The following is a 24,412-nucleotide window of genomic DNA, read 5'->3' as shown; positions in this document are numbered from 1 at the left end:
GCTCGCTGAATAAAATGAAGTGTGCTCAGACACAAGTGCTTAGGGACAGCTATCTCATCACTGGATTCTTTAGTGAAGCCATACTGGCCACTTTAATAAATAAGTCCCAACATTTTAGTGGTTTACCACAATGAAAGTGTGTTTCTCACTCATGTAACAGTCACTGTACATGTTCCTGGTGAGTGAGTACTTATCCTGACCATGGTGATTCAGGGACCCAGGTTCCTGCCAACTTATGGTGTCACAGTCCAAATGGCCTCTTTTGTTGCCTGTGTCTAGATGGCAGATGGGACAGAGAACTTCTTAAAGGTCTTGGCCTATAGGTGAAACACATCACTTCCATGCATATTTTGTAGTCGACTACTGATCTCATTGTCACATGTGTAAGTCAAAGGAATTAGAAAATGTAGTCCTTGATAGGGCAGTCATGTTTCAATTAAATTCCATATTACGGAAAGGTAGCACGATGTTGGTTGAAGCAAGCACTCAATGTCACTTCTTTACATTACATTAAAATAAATTTCCAGATGGATCAATATTTAAATGCACATTTTCTCCTCTTCAGCAAGTGGTATTGGGAAAGCTGGACAGCCACTGTAAATCAGGGAAGTTAAAACACACCCTCTGGGCTTCCCTGGTGGCGCAGTGGTTGAGAGTCCGCCTGCCGATGCAGGGGACACGGGTTCGTGCCCCGGTCCGGGAAGATCCCACATGCCGCGGAGCGGCTGGGCCCGTGAGCCATGGCCGCTGAGCCTGTGTGTCCGGAGCCTGTGCTCCGCAACGGGAGAGGCCACAACAGTGAGAGGCCTGCGTACTGCCAAAAAAAAAAAAGGGGGGGATATCCTTTGGCCCAGTAAATCCCTTTCTACAAAAACATCTCACAAATATAGTTCTTGTGCTCTAAGTAAAAGACATTCATTCACTTAGCACTGTTTATATCAGCAAAACACTCTAAAAGACCCACAGATCTATCAATAGGGTTATGGCTCATTAATTTATGTTTCACCCATACACTGGAAAATTATAAAGCAATTCAAAAGAGTAAGATAACTCTACATGCAGTCATGTTAAGATCCTTTGACATATTTGGTGAACAATGTAATCTGCATACACAGTGCAATAATACTCATGGAAAAGATATACCTGCATATATTTTGATATGCCTGCAAATGCAAAGAAAACGGTTTGAAAGGATAAACACGCACTTTTTAACACTTCCGTTAAGAGGAGGAATGGGACAGAAGGAAGTTTTAGGGCTGGCTTCTGGGTTATTTTCTTCTTTTCCACTTTTCATTCTATGCATTTACTTCTAACTTTTTACAAGGAGAATGTTATGTCTGTAGTTAAAGAATAAAAACAACTAAATTAGGTGTACCAGGTTCACCAAAGCCTTACCCTGAGAACCATGCTTCTGGATGATCCGCCCAAAGGTAAAAGCTGCCACTTAGAACACATGACATATCTGTGCCATTTGTGTGTGTGTGTGTGTGTGTGTGTGTGTGTGCGCGCGCGCGCGCGCGTGCGGGGGGGGGCGACCGTGAACCAGCCAAATTCTGCCAATAAATTGTGAGTCCTGTAGGACAGGCACGATTCCATTCGCCTGTAACACGTCTTTCTTGTATTCACTGAATCGTGAGAGGCTGGGCGCAGGGACACATTTGGGGCTGGTTAGGCTACCATGTGGCCGCCAGCAAAGCTCCAGCCTCCCGGCGCGAGCAGCCTGGGCTCAAACAGACTCCCTCAGAATTGCTCCAGGAAACCGTCGGGTGGGTGGAGATGGGCGCTCCGTCCAGCAGCGCCCTTCCGATCTGCTGTCCTGTTTGAGAACGTCGCCTTTCCTTCCCGGAAATGAGCCTTAATGCAGCTAAGGTTGCGCCAGAGGCGGTGCCCGGGCGGGAGGCGGGGCAGGAACCGGGGCCCGTAGCGCAGGGGCCGGAGGCGGGGCCGGGGCCGGACTCGGAGAGCTGGCCACAGCCGCCGGCCAGGGCCCGGCTCCGAGCCTCTCCCGGCTGCAGAGCCCGAGCCGGAGCCGGTCTCGGCGTCGGGTCCGGGACGGGAGCTCGAGCTGGGCTGGGCTGCGGGGCAGCGCGCAGGGGCCCCGCCGGAGTCGCAGCCTCTGCCGGCGTCGGAGTCTGAGAACGGAGTGTCCGAGAGGCCCCGCTGCCACACCGACTGCCTGGAGGTGCCGCTCTCCCGGGCCTTCGGGCGGCTGGGATGGGAGGTGGGCTCGCACCCCTGGATCTTCTTTCTGCTGCCCATGGTTTTAACGGCCGTCCTCGGCGCTGGCCTGATTCACCTGCCCAAGGAAGAAGAAGACGTCGAGGAGCAGTACACCCCGATAGGGAGCCCCGCCAAGGCTGAGCGACGCTTCGTGCAGGGACATTTCACCGCCAACGACTCCAATCTCTTCTCCATCGCCAGGAAGAGCACCGGGGTCAATTATGCTTCCATTCTAGTGGTCTCCAACACCAACTCGCTGCTGGAACAAGAAATCTTATCAGAAATTAGTGAAGTGGACGACGCGGTTCAGGCTTTGACTGTGACACAGGCAAACGGAACCCAGATCCTCTACAATGAGGTGTACTCGAAGAACCAGGGCTACTGTGTACCCTTCCACCCACTCTTGTTCGCCTGGAAAACGAACAGTGTCCTCAACCTGAAAAACATCACCTTCCCCATCTACAGCCTAGCCGGCCAGGTCGTGTACCTGGCCAACATCCTTGGAGGAACTGTGTTAGGCAAGAGCATGGGACTGAGCCAGTTACTCCTGGAGGCCAAAGCCATGCGGCTGCAGTACTACCTGAAGACTGGCGAAGGAGAGGACAGCGAACGCAGCAAGGCGTGGCTGATCCACTTCCTGAACCAAGTTGGCAACCTTGAAAAGAGTCTGGCCTTGAAGAAGATCCAGGTACCTAGCGGCTGGGGCTTTACAGGGAGGCCAGGAGAAGGTGGGAGGGATAAGAAGACTTTTCCAACAGCACTCCCTAATTACTTGATGGAGCCCTTGACTTGAAGCTGGGTGTGTTCTGCTGTATTTGGTCCTTAATCCAACTTTCTTAACATAGCGCACTGAAGAATGCCACAAAAGAATCTAAAAGAGTGGATATATGCCTATGTATAACTGATTCACTTTGCTGTACACCTGAAACTAACACATAATTGTAAATCAACTATACAACAAAATTTTTTAAAAATAAAATAAAAAAGAGAGCTAAGACGTAAAAAAAAAAAAAAAAAAAAAAAGCCAGAAATCTTAAATCCTTGGTAACATTTTGCTGAAAAACACAAATTGTACATCCTCAAGGTTGTTCTGTTCAGTACAGACATTGATCTTAAGGTTTAGTTTGGTTTTCTGGTCAAATTACTTTGAAATTTTTACTTTTAGTTAAAGTCTTTGCTGTTTCTGGGAGCCAGAAACAAATTCTAAAATTTGTTTAGAGTTCAGTGGAATAAAAAAAAAATCTATAAGCAAAAGTTCCATGGTTTTGTTGAAAAAGAATGCTGAGCATTTTAAAAGTAAATTATAGCATAGTGCCAGGCACATGTTAGCTGTTCAGTAATTGCTGGGCTGGCAAACCTAATACTCTGAACAAAACTGGTGAAAGTGAGACACCTTCTGGAAAAAGCCTTTGAATACCCAGTCCTTAATGAAATGATATTTGTGCAGTTAAAATAGTAAAAGATAACAACCTAATAAAAATTTAGAAAAGCCAAAATGTCTATAGTTATCAATGATTTTTTTATATAAGATTCAGATTTCATATATTCAGGAGTTTTAAACTTTAGATTTTTGAAATAAACTTTGGAAAGCATGCCAGAGATTTGTGGGAAGAAGCAAATCTTTATTACCTTCTTTATTCTAAAATCATAATCCACATAGTTTGATTCTTTACTGAATTTTAACGTTTCAGTCAATAAGCTATAGTGTTTCAATATCATTTGTAACACACACAATATCGGAATTAAAAGTTACTTATCTGAGTATCGTTTTGTGGCAGATGGTCTACTTTACATCACTTTCTAGACAACTGGAATTTGAGCCAACTTCTATGACAGTGATCCCCTTGTTTCACTTGGCATACCTTCTAATCATATTATTTGCAATCACATCATGCTACAGATAAAAGAATTTTATTAGTTTTTTAAACACTAACTTTAAAAAATATTTTATTGTGGTAATATATATGTATATAATGTATACACAATATATGTAACATAAAATGTACCATTTTAAAAACCATTAAAAAACAGTTATTTATTTAATTATTTGGCTATGCCAGGTCTTAGTTGTGGCACATGGGATCTTTATTTGCAGCATGTGGGCTCTTAGTTGTGGCATGCAGGCTCTTAGTTGTGGCATGCGGGATCTAGTTTCCTGACCAGGGATCCAACCTGGGCCCCGTGCACTGGGAGCATGGAATCTTGACCACTGGACCACCAGGGAAGTCCCTAAAAACCATTTTTAAGTGTACAATTTAGTGGCATTAATTACATTCACACTGTTGTGCAACCATCACAACTATCTCTTTATAAATATGTTCCATCATCCCAAACAGAAACTGTAACCATTAAGCAATAACTCCCCATTGTCTCCCCCAAGTCTTGGTTACTTTTTAATCTACTTTCTGTTTCCATGATTTTGCCTATTGTAGAGATTTCATATAAGTGGAATCATACAATATTTGTCCTTTTGTGACTGGCTTATTTCACTTAGCATAATGTTTTCAAGGTTTATCCATGTTGTAGCATGAATTCCTTTTTATGGCTGAATAATATTCCATTTTATGTATATACCACATTTTATCTACTTATCTGTTTATGGGCCCTTGGAATATTTCCGTCTTCTGACTATAGTGAATAATGCTGCAATGAACGTTGGTGTACAAATCTCTGTTTGAACTTGTTTTCAATTCTTTTCAGCATATACCTAGGAGTAGAATTAGTGGGTTGTATGATAATTCTCTGGTTAGCTTTTTGAAGAACCACCAAACTATTTTTCACAGAAGCTACACCATTTTATATCCCACCAGCAATGTGTAGGTTTTCCAATTTCTCCACATCCTCACCAACACTTATTTTCTGTTTTATTGATTATAGCCATCCTTGTAGGTATAAAGTGACATCTCATTGTGGTTTTGATTTGCATTTCCCTAGTAACTAATGATGTTAAGTATCTTTTTTATGTGTTTACTGGTCATTTGTATATCTTCTTTGGAGAAATGTCTATTCAGGTCCTTTGCCCTTTTTTTTTTTTTTTGGTCTGTGCCACACAGCTTGCAGGATCTTAGTTTCCTGACCAGGGATTGAACTCAGGCCCTTGGCAGTGAGAGCGTGGAGTCCTAACCACTGGACTGCCAGGAAATTCCCACATTTGCCTATTTTTAATGAAATTGTTTGTCCTTTTGTTGTGTTGAGTCCTATTTTTGATGAGTACTTTATATATTTTAGATATTAAATCCTTATCAAGATATATGATTTGCAAATATTTTCTCCCACTCTGTAGATTATCTTTTTACTTTCTTGATAATGTCCTTTAATGCACAAAAGTTTTAATTTTGATGAAATTCAACATATTTATTTTTCTTTTTGCTACTTGTGTTTTGGTGTTATATCTAAGAATCCATTGACAAGTCCAAGGTCATGCACATTTACCCTGTGTTTCCTTCAAGAGTTTTATGGTTTTAGCTCTGAAATTTAGGTGATTGCAATTTTTAATTCATAGTTGTATGTGATGTGGAGTAGGGGTCCAACTTAATTCTTGTACATGTGGAAATTCAGTTGTCCAAGTACCATTTGTTGAAGAGACTCTTCTTTGCCAGTTGAATGGACTTGGCATCCTTGTCAAAAAACAATGGGCTGTAGATGTATGGGTTTATTTCCAGACGCTCAGTTCTAGTCCATTGGTCTATATGTCAATCCATATACTAGTACCACTCTGTTTTAATTATTGTAGCTTTTTTATAAGTTTTGAAATCTGGAAATCTCAGCTGTCCATTTTTTTTTCATCTTAAGGTTATTTTGGATATCCAGGGCTCCTTGTGAATTTGAGTGTTGACCTTTCCATTTCTGGAAGAAAACGCCATTGGAATTTTGATAGAGATTGTGTTGAATCTGTAGATTGCTTAGGTGAGATTGTCATTTTGACAATATTAAGTCTTCCTCCCCATGAACTAAGAATGTCTTTCCATTAATTTAGGTCTTCTTTAGTTTTCATCAATGTTTTGTAGTCTTCAGCATACACGTCTTTCACTTCTTTGGTTAAATGCATTCCTAAGTATTTCATTATTTAAAACACTAAATGGAATTACTTCTTTAAGTTCATTTTGAGATTGTTCATTGTGCATGGATAGAAACCGCTGAATTCTGTGTGTTTATCTTATAACCTGCAGATTTACTGAATTTGTTTACTAACGTTAGTAGTTTTCTTGTGGAGTCTTTGGATTTTTCATATATATAATCATATAATCTGTGCAAAGAGATAGTTACAATTCTTCCTTTCCAATTTGAATTCCTTTTATTTCGATTTCTTGTCTAATTGCTCTGGCTAGCACTTCCAGTACAATATTGAATATCATTGGTGAAAGTGGGCATCCTTATCTTGTTCCTGATCTTAGGTGGAAAGCTTTCCATTTTTCACCATTGAGTATGATGTTAGCTATGCAGTTTTCATTATTGACTTTATAACTCTGAGGAACTTTCCTTCCATTCCTTGTTTTCGAGTGTTTTTATCATGAGAAGATATTGGAATTTGTCAAATGCCTTTTCTGCATCTTTTGAGATGATCATGTGGTTTTTATCCTTTGTTCCATTAGTGTGGTGTTGGGAGCCAAGAAGTTTTCGCCATTAGAAGATGGCCGACACCCTGCTTCTCTTCCTGATTTATGAGATAGAAGTTCGCGCCTAAAATGAAAGCCCGTGCACGCAGCACCAATGATGATTAGCCAAGTACTTCCCTCATTCTGAATCCCGCCCCCCTTTCTCTGCAGTGTATAAATACAGCTACCGCAGCAATAAAAGTTTGAGGCTTGATCAGGATTTTGTCTTGCCTCCATTCTTTCGCGTCTCCTGCCCTTCCCCCTTTTTTCAACCCCCACAGGTTCCTCCTCAGACTCACAAGGATTTGTCCTGCTGGTCGGGACTCCCGGGGACGCCCGGGGCCGTACACAGTGTGGCGTATTACATTGATTGATTTTCCCATGTTGAACCACTCTTGCATTCCTGGGGTAAATCCCATATGGTCATGATGTATAATCCTTTCAATATGCTATTGAATTGTGTTTGCTAGAATTTTGTTGAGGATTTTTGTATCTATATTTATAAGAGGTATTATCTGTAGCTTTCTTGTGATACCTTTGTGTGGAATTGATATCAATGTAATGATGGCCTCATCATATGAGTTAGGAAGTGTTCCCTTCCTTTCAACTTTTTGGAAGGGTTTGAAAAGGATTGGTATTAATTCTTCTTTACATGTTTGGTAAAATTCACTAGTGAAGCCATCTGGTCCTGGACTTTTTTTGTTGGGAGGTTTTTGATTACTGATTCAATCCTTTTACTTGTTACATGTCTGTTGAAATGTTCTATTTCATCTTGAGTCAGTTTAGGTCTTTGTGTATTTCTAGGAATTTGTGCGTTTTATCTAGGTTATCCAGTTTGTTGGCATAAGTTGTTAATAGTAGTCTCTTATAATCCTTTACATTTCTGTAAGTTCAGTAGTAATGTCCTCACTTTCATATCTGATTTAGTTATTTGTATCTTTTTTATTTTCTCCTTAGTCACTCTAGATAAATGTTTGTCAATTTTGTTGATCTTTTTCAATAACCACTTTTGGTTTTGTTGGTTTTGTCTATTGTTTTTCTATTCTCAATTTCTATTCTCAATTTATCACTGTTCTAGTTTTTATTATTTTCTTCCTTCTGTTAGCTTTGTGTTAGGTTCTCTCTTCTTTTTCTGGTTCCACAAGATGTCTAAATCCACAAAGTGGTTTGAGATCTTTTCTCTTTTTTAATGTAGCTATAAATTTACCTCTGGGCACTGGTGTCACTACATCTCATAAGTTATGGTATTTTGTATGTTTGTTTTCATTTTCCTTATAAATTATCTGCCTAGATGTTTATCCATTATTGAAAGTGATGTATTGAATTTGCCAACTATTACTGTAGAGCTATATATTTCTCTCTACAATTCTGTTAATATTTGCTTCATATATTTTGGGTCTCTGTTTTGTGGTTAATTTATGTTTATAGTTGTTATATCTTCCTGATTCATTGACCTTTTTATCAATATATAGTGTCCCTCTGTCTCTTTTAACAGTTTTTGAAATAAAGTCCATTTTTGTCTGATATCAGTATAGCCACCCCTGATCTCTTTTGGTTACTATTCATATGGAGTATCTTTTTAAATCCTCTAACTTTCAATCTATTCATGTCTTTGGATATAAAGTGAGTCTCTTGTACACAGCATATAGTTGAATCATGCTGTTTTATCCATTCTGACAATATCTGCCTTTTGATTGGAAAGTTTAATTTATTTAGATTTAAAATAATCGCTGACAAGGAAGGACTTGCTCCTGCTGTTTTGCTGTTTGTATTCTGTATATATTATAGCTTATTGTTCTTCATTTCATCCACTTATGCCTTTTTTTTTTTTTTTGGCCATGCTGCACAGCTTGTGGGATGTTTTCTTTAATACTCATCTTTTTTTTTTTTTTAAATTTTATTTTTTTTTGCTGCTCCACGGCATGTGGGATCTTCCCGGACGGGGGCACGAACCCGTGTCCTCTGCATAGGCAGGCGGACTCTCAACCACTGCACCACCAGGGAAGCCCAGCTTGTGGGATCTTAATTCTCCGACCAGGGATTGAACCCAGGCCCAGGCAGTGAAAGCTCCAAGTCTTAACCACTGGACCAGTGAATTCCTGATTTATGCCTTCTTTTATGTTTAGTTTCTATTTTTCTAGTGAGCTGTTTTGATTCTTTTTTCATTTCCTTTTGTGATGGTTTTTAGAGACTTTCTTTGTGGCTACCATGGAGATTCATATAACATCTTAAATTTAAAATGATCTATATTAAATTAATACCTACTTAACTTTTAACTATGCTGCTTCTATACATCTCTGTCCTCCCTCCCTTATGTTGTTGTCATAAATTGTATGCACTATAACATAGATTTATAGTTATTTTTATGTCATTGTCTTTTAAATTCTGTAGGAAGTAAAAGGTAGAGTTACAAACCAAAAATACAATAATACTTGTTTTTGTATTTGCCCATGTATTTACCTTTACTGGAGATCTGTATTTCTTCATGACTTCGGTTACTTTTTCTTTTTCCTTCATTTCAATCTGAAGGAGTTCCTTCAGCATTTCTTATAAGACAGGCCTAGTGATAACAAATTCCCTCAGCTCTTCTTTATCTGTAAATGTCTTAATTTCTCCTTCATATTTGAAGGAGAGTTTTCTGGACACTGCCTTGAAGTTGATCGGTTTTTCTTTTAACACTTTCAATATCATCCATTGTCCCTTGGCCTCCATGGTTTCTGATGAGAAATCAACCTTGATACTTATTAAGTATCCTTTGTACGTGATCAGTTGCTTCTTTCTTGCTGCTTCCAAGACTGTCTTTGTCTTCATCTTTCAATAGTTTGATTATAATATCTCTTGGTGTGGATCATTTTGAGTTTATCCTACTTGAAATTTGTTAAGTTTCTTGGATTTGTAGCTTCATGTCTTCTATCAAATTTGGGAAGTTTTCAGTCATTTTTCTTTAAATAGTCTTTCTGCCTTTTTTCCCCTCTCTTCTTTTTCAGGGACACCCATTATATGTATGTGGGTTTGCTTGCTGGAATCTAACAGGTCAGTGAGGTACTTTTCACTTCTTATTTCTTTCAGCCTCTCAGACTCAGTAATTTCAATTGACCTGTCTTCAAGTTCACTGGTTCTTTATTATGCCTGCTAAATCTGTTATTGAACATCTCTAGTGTTTTGTTTTTTATTTCAGTTGTACTTTTCAGCTCTAGACTTTTAGTTCCTTTTAAGTTTTTTTTCCTATCTCTTTATTTAAATGATCACTTTGTTCATACATTATTTTCCTTATATCCTTGTCAGTGCTCACCTTTAGTTCTCTAAGCTTATTTAGGACAGCATTTTATAGTCTTTATCTACTAGGTCCTGTCTCTGTCTTTCCTGTCAATTTATTTTGTTCCTTTGCCTGATCAATACTTTCCTATTTATTTGTTTGCCTTGGGATTTTGTTGTTGTTGTTGTTGTTGAAAACTTGGCATTTGACTATTATAATGTGGTAACTGGAAATCAGATTTCCTACCTCCCCAGGGTTTCCTGATGTTTGTTTGCTTGTTTGTTTAATACTGTAGTAGTTGATCTTCTTAGTGACTTTCCCAAACTATTATCGCAAAGATTGTATTCCTTGTTTATGTTGTCACTGAAGTGCCGTTCCTTAGCTTGTGTTCAGCTAGTGTTTTGACAGAAATTTCCTTGCATTCCAGGAGCTCTCGCAGTCTTTTCAAAATGGTTGTGTGCCTGGACTCTCCTTCAACACTTACCCAGGGTTATGCCATGACTGGGGATTAGCCATAGGTGAAAAGCTTAGTGTCTTAAGTCCTTTTTGAGCATTATATCTTGCCTTGGGTGACTTTCTAAATTCCCCAGTATATACAGGCACTTGTGAATATTCTAAACTCCCAGAGAAATGCTCCCCAGCTTCTGCCTTAGGCAGTCTTTTGTATGTTTGGGCTGTAATCTTTTGCCCTATGCATGTGAAGTTTGTTTATTCAGTTTGTGGTGTTTCCACCTTTCTCAACCTGAGTTTTGTGTTAGACAAAACAGAGGCGTGCCTTGCATCAGTCCTTCAGGTAGTCCCTAGGCAGTTTAGAACTGATATATAAAATATTACGTGAATAAGGTCTGCTCTGCTCCTTCCAGAAATAAGGACATAGTCCCACACTGGTAACATGGGCCGTTGATGCTTTAAGACTGCTGTTGCTTTAAGACTTAGCTTTAAGACTCTTGTCACTTTAAGACTATGACCAGTTTAACACATCTGCCACTTTATTGTCACTGCCACTTTAAAACTTCTATCCCACCAGAGAGGGAGGTGAAGTAGGGCATATAAACTCACTACAAACTTTCCTACTGTTTTAAAGGCCCCCTGCCTTTTTTTTTTCAGCCCTCTGTAAACTTTTGACTGTTTTCCAGAGATCACAGAGTTGGTTCTGACAACTTCTGCTTGTTTTTCTATGTATCGGTTGGGAGGCCAGAAGTGGAAAATTCTTACTCTACATTTTTCTGATGTCTAGCAGTAAACTCTTATTTTTTAAACCTAATGACTTAAAACAAATTTTGCCCATTAGCAATAGTATGCAATCAAATGGAATAGTAACAAGAACTTTTGGCTGGTTTTGTTTGTTTCGTATATGTTTATTACCTTACATGTTTGCCAGTTATGATTAGTTGTGTCATTTGGAGGCAGATATGCTGATAGAGCTAAGAAACAAGTCTTTATTTCTATTATAAATTTGAACTAGTACTTTTAACTATACAAAAAAGTAAGCTCTAATTTAATTGACACGGGCATCTCCATTGTTCTGGTGTGGAGTTTACTTTGTTAAGCACTTGTTATCTAGGCATTAGGGTTAGTTTGAGCTCTTATGGCCGGAAAGCTAAAATATGAAAAATATAAGCCAAAAACAAAGTAGAATTTAGATGTAGAAAGAACCTCACAAATAATATTATTCTAATGATTCTCACATCAGAGTCACAGAGAGAGCCCTAAAACCACATATTCTGAGGCCCTGCCCTATTGAATCAAGTATCTGGAGGCTAAGTCTGAAAATCTATATTTCAAAAATTTCTCCAACTTATTCTCATAAGTACATAAGTTTGGGGGAAAATGATATAATTTAACTCTCTAGTTTAAGGTGGAGAAAGATGTGAGGCTCCAATAGGTAAAGGGACGTAACCACACCGGGTGCATCTGTAGAGTCAGTAAGCTAATTTATTACTTTGTTATTCTGGAGAGGAAGATCACATCCCTTAGAAAATAAAGAAATGAAAAAAGAAGGAAGAAAAAAGGAGGAAGAAGGGAAAGAAGGAAGGGAGGAAGGGAGGGAGGGGGGAGGAAAGAAAGCAAAATTCAGCCGTGTTAAAGTTAGTAGGATAAATAATTTTTTAAATTAGTACGGAATCTATAAGGTACCAAGAACTAGTTTGACAAAAGTCTTCTACTGGATAGTTGGTTCTGAATATACAAAGTTATGTCAATTCTTGCTTATCTGTAGCAAATAATTGTGAACAGTAATGCAGAAAATCTTACATTGAAGGCAGTTAGAAAATGACTTACATTTGTCTTTGAAGACTTTTTATGCTTACATAACCAACATATTGGACACACAGGACACATGAGGTGTAAACATAAAGCAACTTTATTTTCATCTCCCTCTGTTCCCTTTAGGTTTTGTAGGTAGAGCAAGTTCTTCCTCTGCCCCATAAAAACTGAGGCAGGCCCTGTGACTTTCATTGTCATTCTTAGGTAAGACAGAGTCCTCCAATCAGAATTAAAATGTCCATGTCCATGTAATAAACAAAAAGTGGTAACTTGATTTGAAGCTGAGGTTTCCCCCTCTCTTAGCTGGAGCACACTGCATGGGAAAGCCTTTTATGGGGAAAAAAGGGCTTCCCTGCCCTCTTCTATCACTTCTTATCTTGCTGTACTAGTTCCTGGGTTGGAACATGCCCAAGGAGAAGAGGAAAGGGAAGAGGAAGATTCTCAAGCCACACATGCTGAGTGATGGTCTAATAGATGCTTTTTCTGGGTTTGAATATACAACTGATTTTCCTGTGAGAGCTTTTGTAAGTTCCTTGACATCTCTCACTCCCAGTTCTCTGTTATCACTGAGAATCTTATCTCTGTTCTGGGTGGGGCCTCCTAGACAGTCCCTAAGATATCCCCATCCTGCCTGTCTCACACACTTATATATGAAAGTTATTCCTTGCCTACATGCATTTACCTCATACAGAACCATTATTCAAACACATTTTGTGGTTCCATATTTACTGTCTTGCAGTGAAGTCATTTAAACAGTAGTAAGACTTTCTCAAAAGGTATACTCCAAATTGAACTTCATTCTATAGTAAGTACTGGTATGTTGAGCTTCCAGACTATTTCAAAATTGTCTGACATTTTGGAAATGACAAAACTTACACCAAATGTGAGATCAATTTCAGAAAAAAATCCGGAGAATCTTTCGGATTCAAATACACTGTAAACTATTCTTTAGTCTTGATAGACATCATCATCTTTCAAGGAAGATGTGGATCCCTCACCAAGCGTATACATAGATTGTATTCTAAGTGGGATGATTTCTAATTTAGCCTCCCCTTAAATGAATAGAAAATTCAGAAAATTGGCCATTTTGCTGCCAGTGATGCCTAACTGCCTGAGCATTGGAATCATATGAAGACATTTTTAGACACTTGGATTCTGCAGCTTCTCTACAAACCTATTGATCAGAATCTGCAGAGCTGTGTTCCAGGACTGTAGGAATCTAAAGTTCTAAGACTCTCCTAAGTCATTCTGATAAACTGCTTAACCAAGGTCCTTCTTGGGGACTAGAAAATCTGCAAGTGTGTTCACCAAACAGTGCTCTACATTCACATCTTCCCTCCATTGCCTATTGAACATTAAAATAAAGGTCATTTAGAAAAAGTCAACACAGCAACTAGTCAAAGTCAAGTCACTCTAGCCAATAACATACCTCACTCCCCCATCCTCTGAAAAATTTACACCAACAAAATCCAGAAACCTGAAAGAGGGAATGGGGATAAACATGTCACATGTAGCTTTTATCCTCATTAATCTTTCTGATTTCACAGTTCATCTGTGTTACTTTCTTATCTTAAACTCCTATAAACCAGTATTGTTACTTTAAGAAGTGTTTGTTATAATCAAAGTTTGTCATAACGAAGACATTTACTTTTGCTCTGGAGTGAGACTGTGTGAGTGTGTGTGTGTGTGTTGTGTGTGTGTATTTTTGGGCCCTGAGTTTAACTGACAACATCAGCAGTTTGAGAAAAAGTGAGATACAGGCACAGTGTAGGTTCTTTTTTTTTTTTTGGTAGTAATAAGAAAGTTTAGCTATTTTAATGTGGTCCTGCCTGAATAAGGTCTTTAGTTATATTCTTGCTGTTTTGGAATCAGTAGCTCCATTGGCTTAGTTGACTCTCCCAGTTTTCAAACCAGACTTAGTTTCTCTCTCCTGCTAAAAATATCTAGAGGCAGGTATCAGTCATTTGTTTTGGAGCAGTTAGCAAATGAGTAAAGTAGAAAACCAGAGGCTGTTGTCAGTATTTTAAAATGTAAAGTCATGAGTATTGGGAGGAAAAGTGTTAAACCCATTCCTTAATTGCTGTGTATGTATCCCCATTTCTGTTGGTCCAACCAAGAAACAGGCATAGCTTGTGTTACTCAAAATGGAGTACATATCACATATTTTTTGCAATTAGTAGCCACTTCTCTAGAGCCCACTTCTCCATCAGAGGAGAGTATGAAAATCTTTTAGAAGGAGGCTTTACTTTTTTTTTTAATTTTTATTTTTTTTAAACAGCAGGTTCTTATTAGTCATCAGTTTTACACACATCAGTGTATACATGTCAGTCCCAATCTCCCAATTCATCACACCACCACCACCACCACCCCACTGCTTTCTCCCCTTGGTGTCCATACGTTTGTTCTCTACATTTGTGTCTCTATTTCTGCCCTGCAAACTGGATCATCTGTACCATTTTTCTAGGTTCCACATATATGCATTAATATACGGTGTTTATTTTTCTCTTTCTGACTTACTTCACTCCGTATGCCAGTCTCTAGATCCATCCACATCTCTACAAATGACTTGATTTCATTCTTTTTATGGCTGAGTAATATTCCAATGTATATATGTACCACATCTTCTTTATCCATTCATCTGTTGATAGGCATTTAGGTTGCTTCCGTGACCTGGCTATTGTAAATAGTGCTGCAATGAACATTGCGGTGCATGTGTCATTTTGAATTGTAGTTTTCTCTGGGTATATGCCCAGTAGTGGGATTGCTGGATCATATGGTAATTCTATTTTTAGTTTTTTAAGGAACCTCCATACTGTTCTCCATAGTGGCTGTATCAGTTTACATTCCCACCAACAGTGCAAGAAGGTTCCCTTTTCTCCACACCCTCTCCAACATATGTTGTTTGTAGATTTTCTGATGACGCCCATTCTAACTGGTGTGAGGTGATACCTCATTGTAGTTTTGAGTTGTATTTCTCTAATAATTAGTGATGTTGAGCAGCTTTTCATGTGCCTCTTGGCCATCTGTATGTCTTCTTGGGAGAAATGTCTATTTAGGTCTTCTGCCCATTTTTGGATTGGGTGGTTTGTTTCTTTAGTATCGAGCTGCATGAGCTGTTTATATATTTTGGAGATTAATCCTTTGTCCGTTGATTCGTTTGTGAATATTTTCTCCCATTCTGAGGGTTGTCTTTTCGTCTTGTTTATGGTTTCCTTTGCTGTGCAAAAGCTTTTAAGTTTCATTAGGTCCCATTTGTTTATTTTTATTTTTATTTCCATTTCTCTAGGAGGTGGGTCAAAAAGGATCTTGCTTTGATTTATGTCATAGAGTGTTCTGACTTTGTTTTCCTCTAAGAGTTTGATAGTGTCTGGCCTTACATCTAGGTCTTTAATCCATTTTGAGCTTATTTTTGTGTGTGGTGTTAGGGAGTGATCTAATCTCATACTTTTAAATGTACCTGTCCAGTTTTCCCAGCACCACTTATTGAAGAGGCTGTCCTTTCTCCACTGTACATTCCTGCCTCCGTTATCAAAGATAAGGTGACTGTATGTGTGTGGGTTTATCTCTGGGCTTTCTATCCTGTTCCATTGATCTATTTTTCTGTTTTTGTGCCAGTACCATATTGTCTTGATTACTGTAGCTTTGTAGTATAGTCTGAAGTCTGAGAGCCTGATACCTCCAGCCTCGTTTTTTCCCCTCAAGATTGCTTTGGCTATTTGGGGTCTTTTGTGTCTCCATACAAATTTTAAGATTTTTTGTTCTAGTTCTGTAAAAATTGCCATTGGTAATTTGATAGGGATTGCATTGAATCTGTAGATCGCTTTGGGTAGTAGAGTCATTTTCAGTATATTGATTCTTCCAATCCAAGAACATGGCATATCTCTCCATCTGTTTGTTTTATCTTTAATTTCTTTATCAGTGTCTTATAGTTTTCTGCATACCAGTCTTTTGTCTCCCTAGGTAGGTTTATTCCTAGGTATTTTATTCTTTTTGTTGCATTGGTAAATGGGAGTGTTTCCTTAATTTCTCTTTCAGATTTTTCATCATTAGTGTATAGGAATGCAAGAGATTTCTGTGCATTAATTTTGTATCCTGCAACTTTACCAAATTCATTGCTTAGCTCTAGTAATTTTCTGGTGGCATCTTTAGGATTCTCTATGTATAGTATAATGTCATCTGCAAACAGTGAGAGTTTTACTTCTTCTTTTCCAATTTGTATTCCTTTTATTTCTTTTTCTTCTTTGATTGCTGTGGCTAGGACTTCCAAAACTATGTTGAATAATAGTGGTGAGAGTGGACATCCTTGTCTTGCTCCTGATCTTAGAGGAAATGCTTTCAGTTTTTCACCATTGAGAATGATGTTTGCTGTGGCCTTTATTATGTTGAGGTAGGTTCCCTCTATGCCAACTTTCTGGAGAGTTTTTATCATAAATGGGTGTTGGATTTTGTCAAAAGATTTTTCTGCATCTATTGAGATGATCATATGATTTTTCTTCTTCAATTTGTTAATATGGTGTATCACATTGATTGATTTGCATATATTGAAGAATCCTTGCATCCCTGGGATAAATCCCACTTGATCATGGTGTATGCTCCTTTTAATGTGTTGTTGGATTCTGTTTGCGAGTATTTTGTTGAGGATTTTTGCATTTATATTCATCTGTGATATCGGCCTGTAATTTTCTTTTTTTGTAGTATCTTTGTCTGGTTTTGGTATCAGGGTGATGGTGGCCTCATAGAATGAGTTTGGGAGTGTTCCTTCCTCTGCAATTTTTTGGAAGAGTTTGAGAAGGATGGGTGTTAGCTCTTCTCTAAATGTTTGATACAATTCACCTGTAAAGCCATCTGGTCCTGTACTTTTGTTTGTTGGAAGATTTTTTTTTTTTTTTTTTTGCAGTACACGGACCTCTCACTGTTGTGGCCTCTCCCGTTGTGGAGCACAGGCTCCGGACGCGCAGGCTCAGCGGCCATGGCTCACGGGCCCAGCTGCTCCGTGGCATGTGGGATCTTCCTAGACCGGGGCACGAACCCATGTCCCCTGCATCGGCAGGCGGACTCTCAACCACTGCGCCACCAGGGAAGCCCCTGTTGGAAGGTTTTTAATCACAGTTTCAATTTCATTACTTGTGATTGGTCTGTTCATATTTTCTATTTGTTCCTGGTTCAGTCTTGGAAGGTTATACCTTTCTAAGAATTTGTCCATTTCTTCCAGGTTGTCCATTTTATTGACATAGAGTTGCTTGTAGTAGTCTCTTAGGATGCTTTGTATTTCTGCAGTGTGTGTTGTAACTTCTCCTTTTTCATTTCTAATTTTATTGATTTGAGTCCTCTCCCTCTTTTTCTTGATGAGTCTGGCTAATGGTTTATCAATTTTATTTACCTTCTCAAAGAACCAGCTTTTAGTTTTATTGATCCTTGCTATTGTTTTCTTTGTTTCTATTTCATTTATTTCTGCTCTGATCTTTATGATTTCTTTCCTTCTGCTAACTTTGGGTTTTGTTTGTTCTTCTTTCTCTAGTTCCTTTATGTGTAAGGTTAGATTATTTGAGATTTTTCTTATTTCTTGAGGTAGGCTTGTATAGGTATAAACTTCCCTCTTAGAACTGCTTTTGCTGTATCCCATAGCTTTTGGATTGTCATGTTTTAATTGTCATTTGTGTCTAGGTATTTTTTGATTTCTTCAGTGATCTCTTGGTTATTTAGTAACATAGTGTTTAGCCTCCATGCATTTGTGTTTTTTACATTTTTCCCCTGTAATTCATTTCTAATCTCATAGCATTGTGGTCAGAAAAGATGCTTGATGTGATTTCAATTTTCTTAAATTTACTGAGACTTGATTTGTGACCCAAGATGTGATCTATCCTGGAGAGTGTTCCGTGCACACTTGAGAAGAAAGTGTAATCTGATGTTTTTGGATGGAATGTCCTATAAATATCAATTAAATCTATCTGGTCTGTTGTGTCATTTAAAGCTTGTGTTTCCTTATTAATTTTCATCTTGGATGATATGTCCATTGGTGTAAGTGAGGTGTTAAAGTCCCCCACTATTATTGTGTTAGTGTCGATATCTTCTTTTAGAGCTGTTAACAGGTGCCTTATGCATTGAGGTGCTCCTATGTTGGGTGCATATATATTTATAATTGTTATATCTTCTTCTTGGATTGATCCCTTGATCATTATGTAGTGTCCTTCCTTGTCTCTTGTAACATTCTTTATTTTAAAGGCTATTTTATCTGATATGCATATTGCTACTCCAGCTTTCTTTTGATTTCCATTTGCATGGACTATCTTTTTCCGTCCCCTCACTTGCAGTCTGTATGTGTCCCTAGGTCTGAAGTGGGTCTCTTGTCGACAGCATGTATATGGGTCTTGTTTTTGTATCCATTCAGCCAGTCTGTGTCTTTTGGTTGGAGCATTTAATCCATTGATGTTTAAGGTAATTATCGATACGTATATTCCTATTACCATTTTCTTAATTGTTTTGGGTTTGTTATTGTAGGTTTTTTCCTTCTCTTGTGTTTCCTGCCTAGAGAAGTTCCTTTAGCATTTGTTATAAAGCTGGTTTGGTGGTGCTGAATTCTTTTAACTTTTGCTTGTGTGTAAAGGTTTTAATTTTCCATCGAATCTGAATGAGATCCTTGCTGGGTAGAGTCATCTTGGCTGTAGATTCTTCCCTTTCATCACTTTAAGTATATCATGCCATTCCATTCTGGCTTGTAGAGTTTCTGCTGAGAAATCAGCTGTTAACCTTATGGGAGTTCCCTTGTATATTATTTGTCATTTTTCCCTTGCTGCTTTCAATAATTTTTCTTTGTCTTTAATTTTTGCCAATTTGATTAGTATGTGTCTCACAGTGTTTCTCCTGTATGGGACTTGCTGCACTTCCTGGACTTGGGTGGTATTTCATTTCCCATGTTAGGGAAGTTTTCGAGTATAATCCCTTCAAATATTTTCTTGAGTCGTTTCTCTCTCTCTTCTCCTTCTGGGACCCTTATAATGCGAATGTTGTTGCGTTTAATGTTTTCCCAAAGGTCTCTTAAGCTGTCTTCATTTCTTTTCATTCTTTTTTCTTTATTCTGTTCTGTGGCAGTGAATTCCACCATTCTGTCTTCCAGGTCACTTATCCGTTCTTCTGCCTCAGTTATTCTGCTATTGATTCCTTCTGGTGTAGTTTTCATTTCAGTTATTGTATTGTTCATCTCTGTTTGTTTGTTGTTTAATTATTCTAGGTCTTTGTTAAACATTTCTTGCATCTTCTTGATGTTTGCCTCCGTTGTTATTCCAAGGTCCTGGATCATCTTCACTATCATTATTCTGAATTCTTTTTCTGGAAGGTTGCCTACCCCCACTTCATTTAGTTGTTTTTCTGGGGTTTTATCTTGTTCCTTCATCTGGTACATAGCCCTCTGCCTTTTCATCTTGTCTATCTTTCTGTGAATGTGGTTTTTGTTCCACAGGCTGTAGTTCTTTTTGCTTCTAGAAGGAGGCTTTCATACTTTTTGTTAGCCAGATACATATTGAACCAGCTTTGAAATACAGGAGCTATTTAGGATCATGTTTAGGGCTAACTGGAGTCACAGGTGGGTGAGAAGACAACTGGATATAGGTACTTCCATTTGCTGTTGCGTTCCATTCACACTCCTTTGAAGATCAGAGTGGAATTAACCATCTGCAGTGTTTTAGTATATCTTTGTGGTCCTGAAATGCCAGTCAGTGGATTTGTGCTTGGCTAGATGTGTAAGAATCAACCAGTATAGTTTGATAAAAGTACAGATTCCCAAATTTTCTGTCTCCAAACTCCCTTTTTTTTTTTCAGCCGGTCTGGGCTAGTGCCTGGAAATTAAACTTCTCCAGCAGACAGGTATGAGAATTATTGCCCAAGAGGGCTCTGTATAGGTGTCCAATTCAAGAATGTTATGAATTGCTGGAATTTCAGTATGGAAGCTACCACTACAAGTTCCATGATTTTTCCCTCCAAATTTACAGGTGTGACTGTATACGAAACAAAATGTGGGTTGCAGCCTTTGGAGTGATTTCTGCTGCCTTGGCACTGGTGAGTGGCTTTGGCCTGATGTTGTACATTGGGGTGCCATTTGTGATCATAGTTGCAAATTCACCATTTCTTATTCTAGGTGAGGCTGCACATTGTGTGTGTGGGTGTGTGGGGTGGATAATGGAAGGGGATTGTGTTACATTAAGCAGAATAAGTATATTTAGGTGGCTCTACAGGTCCAAAATGGGGCATCAGGAAAGAAGAAAATCAGATGGAATTCTGAGTCTTTAGAGTTAGAAAAATCTAGTACCCCAAATGGAAAAACACAGACCAGGGACATGAACAGGCAGTACACACACACACACACACACACACACACACACACACACACACACACACACACACACCCAAACACACAAAATCCAAAATACTAGTCGCTGAAAATATAAGAAAAAATATTTGACCTTTCAGTAAATCAAGGGATACAAGTTAAAACAAAAGTGAGACACCTTTGTTTTCTTTTCTTATTAATGAATATTAGCAAGATTAAAGGTTTGGGGAATGTTGTATGCAAATGAACACTCATGTTCTGCTGGGGGAAGTTTGTAAATTGGTGCACTTTTAAAATACAACTTTGCAACAGATCAAAAGAGTTAAAAATTTAAAAGGGAATACCTTTGACCTGCCAACTCCACTTCTAGGAGTTTGTCCTAATTATTGGACAAGTGCTCACAAAGTAGAACGTGTATTTCATTTCAGTGTGATTTAGAATAGGAAAAAACAAGAACAACCTAATCCCATATCGACATGGGATCGGTCCACTCAAACATAGCATATTAAAGTTTTGGAATCCTATTCACTCTTTAAAAAGAGGTAGATATAAAGTGTTAAATGAAAAATGCTAGCTATGAAACAAGATGTTTAAAATAGATATACAAATATATGTGTATGTTTATATAGAGCAAATTCTGGATGGCTATACTTAAAATATTAGCAAGGATTATCCCCGAAGGGTGGAATTACAGTTGTTTAAATTTTTTCTTTGCATTTTCCTGTACTTTCAGGATTTATTTTACAATAAGCATGAGAAGATAAATATGTTTATATTTTGGAAAGTAGGCAACTTGGAAGAAATAATATTTGATTTCTTAGGGGAGACAGTGGAGGAAACCTTCCTAGTACACACTCACACTTAAAATATAAGAAAGCTCTCAGTGTTCCCACAGTCATACATAACTATAGTTAAAATCTATGCAACCGATTTAATATAAAGCATCTTCATACTGTCTGTGTATACATTGAAGTATGAGTGTAGGGGTGTGTGTGTGTATGAGTGTGTGTGTGTGGGGGTTGTGATTTCAGTAACTCAAGAAATATACGAGGACAATTTTTGAACAAGGTTCTATAAAGAAAAAACTGGTTTTTAAATACCTAATAAATATCAATGAGTTTATTCGTCGTCCTTAGTACCTCTGATTCTTCCCTTTTGTTCAGCTGAATACAACTGAAATCCACAAAGCTGGCAGCAGGGGGAGTGTCGGGATGCAGTTTATGACACACTACGTAAACCTGTGTCAGTGTAGGCCCTCGTACCGCATGTTAGTTCCAAGTACTGATTTTGTATCAGTGTACACAGAAACAGAGGTGTACATGAATGAAAGCAGTAGAAAGCTTGAGGCAGACGAAATTTGTCTGCAACATGCTCATGCTGTCCTTTGTAATCCCATTTCTTTTCTGTGGTCCTCCTCTCCTAGCCTTCATTGATGGTTTCAAAGTCCTCAGATGTTCTCCTGTCCTCTTTATTCCAAACCAATCAGGAAACGTCATTGTGGAAAAGACTGATTACCTTAGTAGGCATTTAATATGTAAAGGATTCTTAATATTTACTTTGGTGCATATTTCTGATCTCAAGAGAGCCTGCATTTTATTGTGATAATGCCTTAACCTGGGCAAGTGAAGTTTGAATGATAGCCTTCTGGGTATCAAAAACAGACTAGCAGGAAAACTGCATTTGTGTGTGTGTGTGTGTGTGTGTGTGTGTGTGTGTGTGTGTCTATAAACTATGGGGTGCCTCTACAATCAGCACATTGATAGCTAGATGCTAACTGTAGAACAGATAAATCCAGCTCATATTTTAAGCAACAGTATGTTGGCTCAACATTAGTGCACTAGAATAAAATGGTTTATGGGAGAAAATGGTCTCTCAAGTATTCTAATGGAGTCAAGGATACATTGCTAATCCCACTTCACCTAACACCCAGCAGCCAGGTTTCCTGACTCATCATTGAAACACCCTAAATGATGACTAGGAGTAGAGTATACTGTGCTCTGTGCAAATAGGAGTACGTGCAAAGCACAGAGCTACTACAGAGCAAGGAGCGATAAGTTCTGTTGTGGATTCAGAGGCAACCAGAGAAAGCATCACAGAAAGAAGTATCAAAACACAGATTGAGGAAGAAAAATAAGACCTTAAGAGATGGACAAAGAAATGGTGTGAACTGATCTGTTTAATGTTTAATGGATGTTCATATGTATGAAGATTCTGTTTCTTTTTTTAACAGGCGTTGGGGTCGATGACATGTTTATCATGATTTCTGCCTGGCAGAAGACCAACCTCATGGATAGCATAAAAGAACGGATGTCCAATGTCTATTCAAAAGTGGCAGTGTCCGTTACAATCACCACCATCACCAACATCCTGGCCTTCTATACAGGAATTATGACCTCTTTCAGGTCCGTACAATACTTCTGCATCTATACAGGAACAACCCTTCTCTTTTGTTATTTTTATAACATCACCTGTTTTGGAGCATTTATGGCCCTGGATGGTAATAGAGAAGTAGTTTGTCTATGCTGGTTGAAGAAACCAGAAACTCCTGACCAAAAGTGTTCCTCGTTAAAAAAGCCCTGCGGCCTCCCATGTAATTCTCTCCGAGACAAACATAAAGCTGATATCCGCCCAATGAATTTGTTCTTTAGAGACTATTTTGGTCCTTTTCTCACAAGCACTGAGTCCAAGTTTTTGTAGTGCTTATATACATTTTGTACATCATAAGTAGTATATATGGGTGTTTCCAAGTGCAGAAAGGTTTAGACCTCTGAAATTTGGCAAGTGATGACTCCTACATCACACCGTATTTTAATGTAGAAGAAGAACATTTTTCAACTTATGGTCCCAGGGTTATGCTTATTGTTACTGAAGCTCTTGACTGTTGGGAAGGAGATGCTAGGCAAAAATTGGAAAAATGTCTTGTAGATTTTGAAAACAGTGACTATGTAGATTAAAATCTTACAGAGTTTTGATTACGAGAATATGTGAAATATATGGAAAACCACCATCACGATGTAAATGATAACTTTTGTAAAAAATATTCCCAATTTTGTAATAGATTCTCCACTTTTTATGTATGATATTAACATTACATCATCACAGGAAATCATCTGTTCCCGGGCCTTCATTCAGACCATGGGTGTTTCTTCTTCAACCAATAAGAAGCTGATGTTACTCCAGTTCCGAGACATGGCCGAAAAGTGTGAAATTCCCCTAATGGTGTATAACCAGGCGTTCATATATTTTGATCAGTATTCTGCAATAGTAGAAAACACTGTTTGAAATGTAATTGTTGCCTCAACACCTATGTTCATTGTTTCCTTACTGTTAATCCCTCACCTGCTGTGTTCTTTGTGGGTAACTTTTGCTATCGCTTCTGTGATTTTGGGAGTAACGGGTTTCATGGCATTCTGGAACATCAATCTTGATTCCATATCCATGATTAATCTTGTCATTTGTATAGGGTTTTCTTTTGATTTTTCTGCCCACATTTCCTATGTATTTGTTTCCAGTTCAAAGCCCTCAGTAAACCAAAAAACCATCGAGGCATTGTATCTGCTAGGCTACCCTGTGTTGCAAAGTGCAATTTCAACAATAATAGGAGTGTGTGTCTTATCTGCAGCTAAAGCATACATCTTCAGGACATTTTTTAAGATTATGTTTCTTGTTATGGTATTTGGAGTTGCTCATGGCCTAATTTTTATTCCGGTATTCTTAACCTTTTTTTGAAAGTTTGACTAGTCACTAACCAAT

General features: G+C 38.3%; 1 protein-coding gene across 1 annotated transcript; it reads left to right on the top strand.

The window, feature by feature from the left end:
• Positions 1–1,672: 1,672 nt before the first annotated feature.
• LOC115850278 (patched domain-containing protein 3) lies at positions 1,673–23,540 on the top strand. The gene is given in 5 exon segments (XM_060293674.2): positions 1,673–1,983; positions 1,985–2,908; positions 3,999–4,114; positions 20,316–20,467; positions 22,890–23,540. Coding segments are annotated over 5 exon segments (1,794 nt in total). The 5' UTR covers positions 1,673–1,848; the 3' UTR covers positions 23,357–23,540.
• Positions 23,541–24,412: the final 872 nt, after the last annotated feature.

Source organism: Globicephala melas, chromosome 2, assembly GCF_963455315.2.
Source record: "Globicephala melas chromosome 2, mGloMel1.2, whole genome shotgun sequence".
NCBI lineage: Eukaryota > Metazoa > Chordata > Mammalia > Artiodactyla > Delphinidae > Globicephala > Globicephala melas.
This window is presented reverse-complemented; position numbering and strand designations above follow the sequence as displayed.